The following is a 14,313-nucleotide window of genomic DNA, read 5'->3' as shown; positions in this document are numbered from 1 at the left end:
CCTTCATCTTGACCTTAGAGAGTGACACCTTACCCTAGAATATAAAGGTGATGGTCTACTGCTGTGATGTCAAGCCATATATCCCTCCCCCAATGTGGTGCTTTAAGTGCTGGAAGTTCGGCCATATGTCTTCCTGCTGTACTTCCAGCGTCACATGTCGAGATCGTGGATGTCCATCACATCCCAGTAATCAATGTTACCTGCCTCCCATCTGTGTCAACTGCAGAGAGCATCATTCACTTTGCTTGCCAGACTGCAGGATTTTACAGAAAGAGAGGAAAATCGTGGAACACACGACCCTGGACCGACTGACGCTAGGAGAAAATACGCGCACCTACATCCTGTGGCTATTACCAACTCATACGCCGCCACTACAAGAACAGTTGTTGCCCCATCAGTTCCACGGATTCCAGTTGGCTCTCAGAGCCAGGAGGCTATACCTTTCCCCTTGATGGTGGGGGGCACGTCCCCCCCTGTTGCTCCCACACTACCTACTTTAGGAGCACTGACCCCCCAACCATCGGGACACAAGTCCCCACTTCTCAGCCAGAGAAGCACAAGTTTTGTTCGGCACCTCTTGCCAGGAAGGGACCCCTTCGGTCACTCCTTTCCCAGGTTTCTGCTAATGGAAAAGATTGCGGCCGCCAATGGCTGAAGTGCCCAAAAGCAGCTGGTCGTAGAGCTTCAGGATCATTCTGTCCCGAAGACTGAATCAGTGAAGCCCTCCAAGCCAGAGAAACCCAAGGAGCAGTGAGAAAAGTCCAAAAAGAAGACACCTAAGACCAAGGAAATTGCAGTGGCACCCACACCACCGCTACCTGGGGATAAAGTGGAGATACTGGCATCCGCTGAGTACCTAGATCTCGCCGGTCCCTCAGACACAATAGATACTGACTGCTCAGGCAATAAGTCAGTGGTAGCAGGTGACCCTGAGGCCTAAACTGTCTCATTGAATGTTCCATGCCTTACCAGTCTCACAATGACGTCATCCTCCAGTGGAATTGTGGCAGCTTTTTCCACTGCCTGGCTGAGCTATGGCAACTGTTAAGCTGCTTTTTGCATTCCCCTCCAGGAAACATGGTTCTACATCTACATCTACATTTATACTCCGTAAGCCACCCAACGGTGTGTGGCGGAGGGCACTTTACGTGCCACTGTCACTACCTCCCTTTCCTGTTCCAGTCGTGTACGGTTCGCAGGAAGGACGACTGCCGGAAAGCCTCCGTGCGCACTCGAATCTCTCTAATTTTACATTTGTGGTATCCTTGGGAGGTATAAGTAGGGGGAAGCAATATATTTGATACCTCATCCAGAAATGCACCCTCTCGAAACCTGGCGAGCAAGCTACACCGCGATGCAGAGCGCCTCTCTTGCAGAGTCTGCCACTTGAGTTTGCTAAACATCTCTGTAACACTATCACACTTACCAAATAACCCTGTGATGAAACGCGCCGCTCTTCTTTGGATCTTCTCTATCAACCCGACCTGGTACGGATCCCACATTGATGAGCAATACTTAAGTATAGGTCGAACGAGTATTTTGTAAGCCATCTCCTTTGTTGATGGACTACGTTTTCTAAGGACTCTCCCAATGAATCTCAACTTGGCACCAGCCTTACCAACAATTAATTTTATATGATCATTCCACTTCAAATCGTTCCGCACGCATACTCCCAGATACTTTACAGAAGTGACTGCTACCAGTGTTTGTTCCGCTATCATATAATCATACAATAAAGGATCCTTCTTTCTATGTATTCGCAATACATTACATTTGTCTATGTTAGGGGTCAGTTGCCACTCCCTGCACCAAGTGCCTATCTGCTGCAGATCTTCCTGCATTTCGCTGCAATTTTCTAATGCTGCAACTTCTCTGTATACTTCAGCATCATCCGCGAAAAACCACATGGAACTTCCGACACTATATATATATATAAAACAAAGATGATGTGACTTACCATCCGAAAGCGCTGGCAGGTCGATAGAAACACAAACAGACACATACATACACACAAAATTACTGTTGCCTCATCAGCAAAGAGGGAAGGAGAGGGAAAGACGAAAGGAAGTGGGTTTTAAGGGAGAGGGTAAGGAGTCATTCCAATCCCGGGAGCGGAAAGACTTACCTTAGGGGGGAAAAAGGAAGGGTATACACTCGCGCGCACACACACACATATCCACCCACACATATACAGACACAAGCAGACATATTTAAAGACAAAGAGTTTGGGCAGAGATGTCAGTCGAGGCAACAGTTCGTTGCGAAAGCTTGAATTTTGTGTGGATGTATGTGTCTGTTTGTGTTTCTATCGACCTGCCAGTGCTTTCGGATGGTGAGTCACATCATCTTTGTTTTTAAATATATTTTTTCCGCGTGAAATGTTTCCCTCTATTTAGTGAAAAGCAATGGTCCCATAACACTCCCCTGTGGCATGCCAGAGGTTACTTTAACGTCTGTAGACGTCTCTCCATTGAGAACAACATGCTATGTTCTGTTTGCTAAAAACTCTTCAATCCAGCCACACAGCTGGTCTTATATTCCATAGGCTCTTACTTTGTTTATCAGGCAACAATGCGGAACTGTATTGAACGCCTTCCGGAACTCAAGGAAAATGGCATCTACCTGGGAGCCTGTATCTAATATTTTCTGGGTCTCATGAACAAATAAAGCCAGTTGGATCGCACATGATCGCTGTTTCCACAATCCTTGTTGATTCCTACAGAGTAGATTCTGGTTTTCCAGAAACGACATGATACACGAGCAAAAATTCTAAAATTCTACAACAGATCGGTTTCAGAGATATAGGCCTATAGTTTAGCGCTTCTGCTCGACGACCGTTCTTGAAAACTGGAACTACCTGTACTCTTTTCCAATCATTTGGAACCTTTCGTACGTCTAGAGATTTGCGGTACACGGCTGTTAGAAGGGGGGGCAAGTTCTTTCGCGTACTCTTTGTAGAATCGAATTGGTATCCCGTCAGGTCCAGTGGACTTTCCTCTGTTGAGTGATTCCAGTTGCTTTTCTATTCCTTGGACACTTATTTCGATGTCAGCCATTTTTTCGTTTGTGCGATGATGTAGAGAAGGAACTGCAGTGCGGTCTTCCTCTGTGAAACAGCTTTGGAAAAAAGTGTTTAGTATTTCAGCTTTACGCGTGTCATCCTCTGTTTCAATACCATTATCATCCCAGAGTGCCTGGATATGCTGGTTCGATCCACATACTGACTTAACGTAAGACCAGAACTTCCTAGGATTTTCTGTCAAGTCGGTACATAGCATTTTACTTTCGAATTCACTGAACGCTTCATGCATAGCCCTCCTTATGCTAACTTTGACATCGTTCAGCTTCTGTTTGTCTGAGAGGTTTTGGCTGTGTTTAAATTTGCAGTGAAGCTCTCTTTGCTTACACATTAGTTTCCTAACTTTGTTGTTGAACCACGGTGGGTTTTTCCCGTCCCTTACAGTTTTACTCGGCACGTGCCAGTCAAAACGATTTTACGATTGCCTTGAACTTTGTCCATAAACACACAACATTGTCAGTGTCTGAACAGAAATTTTCGTTTTGATCTGTTAGGTAGTCTGAAATCTGCTTCCTATTACTCTTGCTAAACAGATAAACCTTCATCCCTTTTTTTATATTCCTATTTACTTCTGTGTTCAGGGATACTGCAACGGCCTTATGATGACTGATTCCCTGTTCTGCGCTTACAGAGTCAAAAAGTTCGGGTCTGCTTGTTATCAGTTGGTCCAAGATGTTATCTCCATGAGTCAGTTCTCTGTTTAATTGCTCGAGGTAATTTTTGGATAGTGCACTCAGTATAATGCTCTGTCCCTACCGCCCGTCCTAAACATGTGAGTGTCCCAGTCTATATCTGGTAAATTGAAATCTCCACCTAAGACTATAACATGCTGAAGAAATTTACGTGAAATGTATTCCAGATTTTCTCTCAGTTGTTCTGCCACTAATGCTGCTAAGTCGGGACATCAGTAAAGGGAGCCAATTATTAACCTAGCTCGGTTGTTGAGTATAACCTCCACCCACAATAATTCACAGGAACTATCCACTTCTATTTCACTACAGGATAAACTACTACTAACAGCGACAAACACGCCACCACTGGTCGCATGCAATCTATCCTTTCTAAACACCGTCTGTGCCTTTGTAAAAATTCCGGCAGAATTTATCTCTGGCTTCAGCCAGCTTTCCATACCTGTAACGATTTCAGCTTTGGTGCTTTCTATCAGCGCTTGAAGTTCCGGTACTTTACCAACGCAGCTTCAACAGTTTACAATTACAACACTGATTGCTGCTAGGTCCCCGCATGTCCTGACTTTGCCCCGCACCCGTTGAGGCTGTTGCCCTTTCAGTACTTGTCTGAGGCCATCTAACCTAAAAACCGCCCAGTTCACGCCACACAACCCCTGCTACCCATGTAGCCACCTGCTGTGTGTAGTGGACTCCTGACCTATGCAGCGGAACCCGAAACCTCACCACCCTATGGTGCAAGTCAAGGAATATGCAGCCCACACGGCCGCAGAACCGTCTCAGCCTCTGATTCAGACCCTCCACTCGGCTCTGTACCAAAGATCCACAGTCAGTCCTGTCGACGATGTTGCAGATGGTGAGCTCTGCTTTCATCCCACTAGCGAGACTGGCAGTCTTCACCAAATCAGATAGCCCCCGGAAGCCAGAGAGGATTTCCTTCGATCCATAGTGACACACATCATTGGTATTGACATGAGTGACCACCTGCAGATGGGTGCACCCTGTACCCTTCATGGCATCCGGAAGGATCCTTTCCACATCTGGAATGACTCCCCCCCTGTATGCACACGGAGTGTACATTGGCTTTCTTCCCCTCCCTTGCAGCCATGTCCCTAAGAGGCCCCATTACGCGCCTGACGTTGGAGCTCCCAACTACCAGTAAGCCCACCCTCTGCGACCGCCTGGATCGGGTATGCCCACCCTCTGCGACCGCCCGGATCTTGCAGACTGAGGGGCAACCTCTGGAACAGGACAAGCAGCCATATCCGGCCGAAGATCAGTATCAGCTGGAGACAGAGCCTGAAACCGCTTCGTCAGACAAACTGGAGAGGCCTTCCGTTCAGCCCTCCGGAATGTCTTTCGGCCCCTGCCACACCTCGAGACGACCTCCCACTCTACCATGGGTGAGGGGTCAGCCTCAATGTGAGCAGTATCTCGTGCAGCCACAATCGTAGCCCGATTGGGGGATGCATGGGATGAGCTGACCATCCCCGACAAACCTCTGTCTGGGCCCCCACAGTGATGCCCATTGGTAGCAGCCTCAAACTGTGTGACCAAAGCCAACAATGCCTGAAGCTGGGAGCGAAGGGATGCCAACACAGCCCGCATCCGAACACAGCAGTCGCAGTCCCTATCTGTGCTAAATACTGTTGTGCAGAGAACGTCTGAAGTAATCTACAGAGAGCGCAAACAATTCGACACAAAATTCAAACGGTTATTAAAAAACCAGACTGCCTAGTAGATGCAGTAATGCTGCTACTTGCGCACTGCTGACACACTGCTCGGCGGCAGAAGGCTAACTGTACTGTCAGTAACGTACAAAGACTATTTGAAAGAAATAAACAAATGACAGACGACTACGTGACTTTACACATCACAGATATTAAAATGCAAATCTGCCCCTGCTAAATACAAAACTACACAGTGATTTGAAGGATTTAACTAAACAAATGTGCTAAGAACTCTCAAACAAGTTTTCAACCTGACTACAACATTTATATAAACGCTAAATAAGTCACTCGCTTCTACTTGCGCATTGCTGACACACTGCTCGGTGGCAGAAGACTAACTGCAGCTATAAGGGATATTACAGGAACTGTAGCGACTATAATCGAGTGTCAGATGGAGTTTGCATTTATGTCCTAAACTCAATCTGTAGTGACACTGTGCCCCTTCAAACCCCTCTTGAAGCTGTTGCTGTCAGGATAAGGTTGACGCAGGGAATAACTGTCTGCAATGTTTATCTTCCTCCAGATGGTGCACTACCCCCGAAATTATTAGCTGCACTGATTTATCAAGTCCCTAAACCTTTCCTACTTTTGGGAGAAACTATAAAGTTTATCATGAAGACAAGCATATAGTGCTCTAGGCTTCCATCTTCAAGGTTTTAACCTTAATAGCAACTGTGAAAAAAAACCTTTATCTTGAAGTATAATTGAAAAAGACATGCTAAGGGTTGGAATCAGGTATGTGAAAGACTGCAGAGAAATTCTCAAAGAAAGTCTTATTTTTTCAAATCTTTTTGTTCATTGAGAATAATTTTTTCAAATCTTTTTGTTCATTGAGAATATCATTTGGTTTTTTTTATAAAGTTACAAAAGATTTCAATTTTCTCCAGAAGGTTCATACTTAATCCCTTTTCTGCTTGGTGTAGTGTTTTCATATTCTCATCAATGGTACCTATTGTGTGGTTACAATCTTGAAGATGGAATCCTAGGGCCCCATAGGGTTGTCGTCATGATAAATGTTGTAGTTTTGTTTTATTATATGAAGAGGTTGTCCGACATACATGTGACAAGTTTCATTTAGCATTTAAATGTCTACACCTCCTAGCTTTCTTCATTATGCAAATGTGGTACAGATACATTATATTATGGTTTGTTATCCACTGTGATTTGTTGTAAGCATTTATAAAATGTTTGTAACTTCTGGTCAACAAGTTGTCTTCACTTGAAATATGTTCCTACTCTCAAGTTGTAGTTTTTATTTTAATGAATAACAGGTCATATACTCATTTTCTACTGAAAACTGTGTGATTGTTAAATGAGGTTATGTAAATAACCATCATGTATTGATGTATTAGATATGTCATCTGTAGCCTGATGTCTACATTCTGTCTAATGCGTTTAAGTCTTTACTTAAGCAGGTTCATGATGTAAAGAATTTTTTTCTATATGCTTCTCAAAATGTGCACTCATAGGCTGAGTACTCCCACTACTGTATACGTAAGTTGTCATTATCCATTAAAGCCGAATTTGAGAGTACATTTCTTCTTCTTCTTCTTCTTCTTCTTCTTCTTCTTCTTCTTCTTCTTCTTCCGTTATGGCCTCTGTAGGACCATGGGTAGCCCCTTCATGGACTGCATTTTCCTCTTCTTCTCCCCCGAACCTCTTCATTCTTTCTCATCTTCTCTCCCGCTCTTCTTCCAAGATCTTCGGTTTCCGTTTCTCCTATTGGCTCCACTGACACAATAATCTTTTCCTGTATTCTTCTCTGTCATTGATCTCTGGCATATTTGTCGGTGTATATTTGTTCCTCCAATTTTCCTTTCCTTTGACCTTGATCCCCAATTCCAGCCAGTCCTTCCAAAGTTCAACAGCTCACTTGGTTCCTGTCTTTCCCCTTGTCCTTCCTGTTGTTTCCCACACTCTCTTCGTCATTCTGTCCGTACTCATCGTAACTACATGTCCAGCAAACCTTGCCCTTTTGAGTCTGATTTCCCTGGATATTGTTCTCATGTTCCAGTACAATTCTTCCCTAAGTCTTCGCATCCACCTCTCTCCACCCCTTTTGGGACCTAGAATTTTTCTCTGTATTTTTCTCTCTTCTTTCTCTAGTTGTTCTGCCCCATTTCCTCCTAGTGTCATCGTCTCAGCAGTACATAATACTGCATTCCTCACCATTGCCTTGTAGTGGCTTATCTTTGCCTCTGTGGATATATTCTTTTTATTGTATATCTCTCTCGCCATGCAGAAGGCTGACCTCATCTTCTTTATCCTCTCTGTTATTCCCCCGTTGCTCCTGTTCCTTCCTGTTATAAATTCTCCCAGGTATTTAAATTTGTCCACCATTTGCACAGTGCCTTCTGGTGTTTCCCAGTCTGCAGTGGTATTTAATGTCTGTGTCTTGTTATAGGCAATGCTCAGTCCCACCTTTCTGGTTACCTTACTTAAGTTGTCGAGTTGTGTCTTTGCGTCTTCTTCTGTCTCACTTGCTATTGCTATGTCATCTGCAAAGGCTAGGCAGTCCACTTGAGCCCTGTTTTCCTTTTGTCCCCCACATGGGTCTTTGGTATTCCCATTTCCTCGTTTGTTGTTCTCCACTGCCTGGTCACTTCGTCCATTGCTATATTGAACAACAATGGTGACAATCCATCTCCCTGTTTAACACCAGTCTTGATCTCAAATTCTTCTGACAGTGCTCCTCTGAATCTCACCCTTGTTTTTGTGTCTGTCAGAATTTCTTTTGTAGTTCCATCAAGTCCTCTGTTCTTCAGGATCCTGACAAGTCTGTTTGTCGCTGGAGTCATATGCCTTTGTTAAGTTCACAAAGGTTATTACTGTATTTTTATTTTTTAAGGCCCTATGTTTTACGAGTTGCTTCAGGATAAATATCTGTTCTATGCAACCTCTTCCCTTCCTGAATCCCGCTTGGTAGTCACCAACTATACTTTCTACCTGTTCTTCTACTCTCTTGAGCAATAGTTTTGACAGCACCTTGTACCCGACCTCTAGTAGCGATATTCCTCTGTAGTTGTTAGCAACTCTCTTGTCTCCCTTCTTATGTGTTGGTACTACAATTGCATTCTTCCATCCTTCTGGCAACTTCTTTGTTCTCCATATTTGGTGATTATGTTGATCATGTTGTCTGTTGCTTTGTTGCCTCCCCACTTTATCACCTAGGCTGCTATACCATCTTCTCCAGTTGCCTTATTATTCTTTAGACCGCTTATGGCATGTGTGACTTCATCCCTGGTTGGAGGGTGTGGCTCTTTCTCTTCTGTGTCAGTCCCCAGTTCCAGCTCTTCTTCAGGTGGTTCAGAGTTCAGCAGGTCGTGAAAGTGCTCTGCAAAAATCCGATTGTTCTCCTTCGCACTGGCAGCCAGCTCTTCTTTCTTATCAGACTCTTTTTGAATTTCCCAAAAAAGTGTCTGCTGTTGATTTTCCTGGAGTTGGTCTCAATCTCGTCCAGTTCCTGCTTCATCTTCTGTCTTCTGGTCCATCTTATTGTTCGGGCCACTTCCTTTCTTGCTCCTAAGAAAACTTCCCATTTTTCCGGGTCCTTCTTGCTGCTCCAGTCTCTACAGGCTTTCCTGCGAGTCTCTACTGCTTCCTCACGTTCCTTGTTCCATCGCCAGTGCTTCCGTTTCTTTTCCTCCTTTCCCCATAGTTCATGCTGTTTTGCCATATTTCGCTTCTTGTCGTCCCATTCATTGAATGGTTCAATTCCTTCCTCATATCTGGATCGATTGTGTCTTAATTTGTCTCTGTCTACCATTATGTTTTCTGTTCTTCTATTCATATGTGGCAGTCTATCCCTGTTTGGAATCCAAAGGCACTTAACTTCTGAGAGATAGTGATCCGGTTCTATTCTTGTGTTCTTCCTGAACTTTGTGTTCATGATCTCTTTAGCATTTGTCCAGCTGATTGCCATGTGGTCAATTTGAAATTCCCCAAGGTGGGTGCATGGGTTTGGCCATGTCTTTCTCTTACACTGTTTGGCCCTGAAGTGTGTCATCAATCTCATTTCGTGTTATGCTGCTGTTATTTATTCCCCTCCACTTTGTTATGATACTAGTATTACTGACATACTAAGCTTCCAATTAAGCACTGTAATGAAACTTTATTTACATATGAAGGGTTTCTTTAAATATAATTGATACGTGACAGTAATTGTTTTGCTACTATAACTTAGATGCATATCAACCCTCCGTGGCATCTAAACCCGATTCTGAGCACTGTATTTTAGCTTGTTTTAATGTTGCAATGTGATTTCCATTGCATTTATGATATAATTGACATTTGTATACAGTTTATCAGGTATTTGCATTGAATATGATTCCATGTAACATTAGGATTTTATAACTTTTCTGTCTTATATTGTAACATCTATGTTGTCTTACAGTTTGGAGATAGCAACTTTGTTTTCCGTTTACATGTGATATTGTACCAAAGATATTCATCAAATATAGTCTGATCCCCTACATTACCAAGTAACTTGTTATTAAGATATTATTATACCATATGACCAAAACATTCTTTTAAACATCTTTGACCAACTTCTCAATATTTTGTATAAGTAATACTTAAAGACTTGATCTTATATTCAATACTGCTCTGTATACAATTTGTTTTTGGATGTTTGCTTTTAAAGTCCTGTGTCATATATTTATTTTCATGAAACACACTACACATTTTAAGTAATGACTAATGTGATATGGTAGCTTAAACCATGGTAACCCCTTTAAGTATTCAAATTATTTTGCACTCTTTGAAAAAAAACTTAACATTTCCTGCATACTACATATTATTATTTATATATTTGGATAGCATCCGTGAAAGGGTCCAAGGCCAAAAACAGTAGAATTTGGGTTTAAAATAAAAACAGCTGATAGTTCAAATATGCATTTTATACACTATTTCCATATCTTTCGCTGTGAGATGGGACAACATAGCTTCCAGACTTTTTATGAAGAGGTTAAAGTTTCATGAAGGAGATATGTATATGCTTTAGTACAACAACAGAAAAAAAAATCGGAGAATTGTCCAGTGATCGATCGCTGAACCACCAGATTTGTAATTCTGGAATTATCCATTCAGTTAAGTTGTGGATTTGTTGTGAGAATTTTATGGAAGAGCTGTACATTGTCGTAAGAAAGGTCTAGTGCAATGTAATGCAGGGTTTTGCTACATTGGGATGATCGGAAGCATCAAAGGAATCCAAAGGCACACTGCTAAAGTCACTGTAGGTCAGTATAGCCCAAACAAAACTAGTGGAGATGTACAGACAATGGAAACTGTGGAAGAAGGGTGTGTTACCCTGTGAAACACATTGTGGAGCTTGGAGTTCGCTGGTGTTTGGCATACTGTGCAACAATTGCCTTGCACTTATTATAATCTCATATAAGAAATGAGAGAAAAGTGTCAGAGAGATCAGGGCTCATGTGTAACAATACAGATAGCTGTATTTCCTTTCACTCCACTTGTGGGTGGAACCAAAAGGCAGTGTTGTCAAGAGGTACTATCAGCTTTGGACTGCACGATGGATTGAGCATTAAACGAGTGCTGGTGTGATTTAGAAAATTCACACAACTGATAAATTTAATAGGGAAATAGGAAAACACTGTAATAAATGTGGTTGCTCACTATACCTCCTTTGCCTAAGTTTTATATCTTGTTATTAGTACTTCACTTGGAAATTTTATGAACTTCTGGGTCGATGAATTGAGACCTCCAAGTTGCTTGAAAAAATGAGTAACAGTAAATGAACTATCAACTACTGAAGGTAAGTCTGTGTAATGTAGTCTGCACCATTTCTTATTTAACTTCCCTTTATATTTAGGTCATAAAAAATTTCACCTCTGTTAATTTGGTGTAATCCTTCTTCATATCATACAGGCAATGCGTCAATGGTGGGAAATAAAATCGAATAATTTTGACAGTGTCATATTTTTCAAAGTTGGCAAATTTTATGAACTATACCACATGGATGCAGTAATAGGATTTCAGGAACTCGGGTTGGCGTATATGAAGGTGAGCCTACACATAGATATTGATCGTAAGTTAAGTTTTTTTTTTTTTTAACATTGAAGAATATATTAGGAATTTGCTTCTACAGGGAGATCATGCTCATTCTGGATTTCCAGAAATGGCATTTGGAAAATTTTCTGCTGATCTGATTCACAAAGGATATAAAGTTGCTCGTGTAGAACAGACAGAAACACCTGAAATGATGGAGCAGAGATGTAGCAGTAGTGGTATGTGTATAAAAAATAAAAATAATACCTATAAATGTTAGCACTAGTACAGGTTTATTGCTTTTGTATGTTACTGTGAATTTTGGTGTACTATAAACATGTTCCGAGTTGGTTGATTACATGGATAGTCTCTGATTCTTCTTCTTCTTCTGTTACTGGTACTTCTGTGCTGTTTTTTAACAGCTGCTGCTTCATGTTTCAGATAGTGAGCTGCACATTTGTCAACTTTACTCCAATGTGCGAAGACCGGGGACAATATGTCTGTCCAGCCACCTAGTTTCCTTTTCACGGTTTCCCTGAAATGCCTTAGAGGAATGAGGGGATGGTTCCTTTGGAAAGGACATGTCTTTTCTCATTTATTGTAAAGTTCAGATTTTAATTAAAATATTGCCCTTTTTTGGGCAAAAATATAGATGTCTAGAAGTAGGAAGAAATGAGAGAATATAACTCTCTTACTGGCAATAGTAACAACTTTATTTGAGCAGAGTGGTGTAAGCCTGTTTTGAAAACAATAACACTTTTTTATTCATCATTAACGTGCAATAATATAAATAACTCTCAGGCAGGAGCATGTGTCTGCTGTTAAATGGTGCAGATTGGACATACACCCTTCTGCCCAAAGAATGGTGGTACATATGAACAGTAATTTTTTTACAACAAGGAAGAGAACAAAAATATCACAGTGCTAAGAAGAGAAGTTAGCCATTTAATCGCGAAATTGACAACGTCATTGGGGCCTATGGATGTGGATATAGGAGACAATGAACATCACTATGTTTTGGAGGGCTTTGGACATAATGTCTGAAGGTGTAGATGCCATATTCCAATAATAAAGAAAATGTGATCAGGAAAACTGCTGCTGGTTATTCTTATTCTCTCTCTCTCTCTCTTTCTCTCTCTCTCTCTCTCTCTCTCTCTCTCTTTCTCTGACTATTCGTGCCTGCACTGCAAACCCAAGTGTCCAAGTGTATGCTTATGAGTATGTACCTGTCATGGCTGGGGCATGAGGACTCTGGGGCATACCTAAATAGGTAGTCATTGCTGTGGCAGGCTGGCACCCATGGGAGAACCACTATTTGGAGTGTGTGCCACCAAAGTGGATGACTTGTAGACCTCGCAGTCTCTTCTGAAGGAAGGGATTACTACAATCTGGAGATATGACCCCACAGTGGTTCCTGCCTGGCTATGCTGCGGGAGGAACACAGGGTAAAGAGACCAGATGATAAATGGCTCCTACAATATTTAATTTGCTCTAGGTCTTACCGGGATTCCCTTTTTGGGTCCTGCAGGGCTCTGTATTGAATGTGGGCCTTTTTCTAGTGGGTAGCCATGGTCTAGTGCAGCTGTGGGGTCTGTAGTTTCAATCTTCCCATATACTTACGTCTTTTGCATTTGCAATTGCTCTGTGGGTTTGCTGAACGCTGACTGCAGGATGCCACAAAAAGGCATATCCTGGTCTCGTACCCATGGCTTCCAGTTTTCAGCCACCAAGATATGTCTCATGCACTTCTGTTGCCATTTTACTTTCCTTCCACAATCAGACCTTTAGCTCGACAACCGACTGGTCAATGTGGTGAAGTCTTATCACTTTTTGGGACTTGTCTTTGATGCCCAGTTGCTGTGGATTACAGTTGCTGGTCCTTACTCACCATTGTGGGGCCCTACTTGTGAAATATGCCTTTTAGACCAGCCCTATGAACAGTCTTAACTGCAGAGGCCGGGTCTCTCTACTGCTGCTAAACTATAGATACATGTTTGCTGCTCCCCTGAGCATTTGAACTACTGTTCCTTTTTCCTGTTACAGAGATTCAACTCCCACAACAGAGGCCAAAGACTGGAGCCATGATCACAGTTCGCATACAGGATTTCTGCTCTGAACTCCAACTTCCCCTACTTTCACCTCTTGTCAGAGAGCAATTGTGTATGCTCTTATGGTGTGTACCCCATCCTTGGATCTGTCTCTACTTATGCTTTGGACCAAAAAACTTTTGACCTCCATGAGTTTTTGTCACCTTTTCCTGACCTTCATTATAAGTGGTATACATTCACTGCTCTATGTTTGACAGATGAACTGATTTTGCCTACAGACATGCAAGGTGCAGTGAACTGCACTTCCTGCCAAACCATGCAGTGTATTCACTGCAGAATTGGTGGCCATAGTTTGAGCCCTCAGCCACCTTCATTCGTGCACCAGTGAGACTTCTATAATCAGCAGTGTCTCCGTGAGTAGTCTTTAGGCTCTTGACCAGTGCTACTTTGACACCCATTGGTTGTGTCTACCCAGGATCTACTTTCTTTGTTGCTCATCTTTGTTTGGATCCCAGGGAATGAAGGTGCCGATCGGATTTGCTTCCACTGTGACGTCATGCGCACAACTGAGAAAACATGTTGCTTTCTGCGCATAGCTTTCTGGCTGCGAGGATGTCAACTTTGGAGATGGGGATACCATAACTGGATCTTCAGTTGATTCTCTGCTGTCAATTGTAGGAGGCTTGGAACTGTGACTGGCGTGTCCTGTTGTCTCCAGACAAACTACAAATAAGAAAGGGGATCACGCTGCAGTCTTCGCTTTG

The 14,313-nt window shown here is 42.6% G+C and overlaps 1 protein-coding gene across 1 annotated transcript in view; it reads left to right on the top strand.

Moving 5' to 3' along the window:
- LOC124620346 (DNA mismatch repair protein Msh6) overlaps positions 1-14,313 on the top strand; it is a 198,657-nt gene that overhangs the window by 18,991 nt on the left and 165,353 nt on the right. The window contains exons 3-4 of the mRNA XM_047147020.1: positions 11,382-11,516; positions 11,602-11,740. Coding sequence (XP_047002976.1) covers positions 11,382-11,516; positions 11,602-11,740 — 274 coding nt within the window. The remainder of the gene's footprint in view (positions 1-11,381; positions 11,517-11,601; positions 11,741-14,313) is intronic.

Source organism: Schistocerca americana, chromosome 6 (genome assembly GCF_021461395.2).
Source record: "Schistocerca americana isolate TAMUIC-IGC-003095 chromosome 6, iqSchAmer2.1, whole genome shotgun sequence".
Lineage (NCBI taxonomy): Eukaryota > Metazoa > Arthropoda > Insecta > Orthoptera > Acrididae > Schistocerca > Schistocerca americana.
Note: the sequence above shows the minus strand (reverse complement) of the source record. Positions and strands in the feature narration are given on the sequence as shown.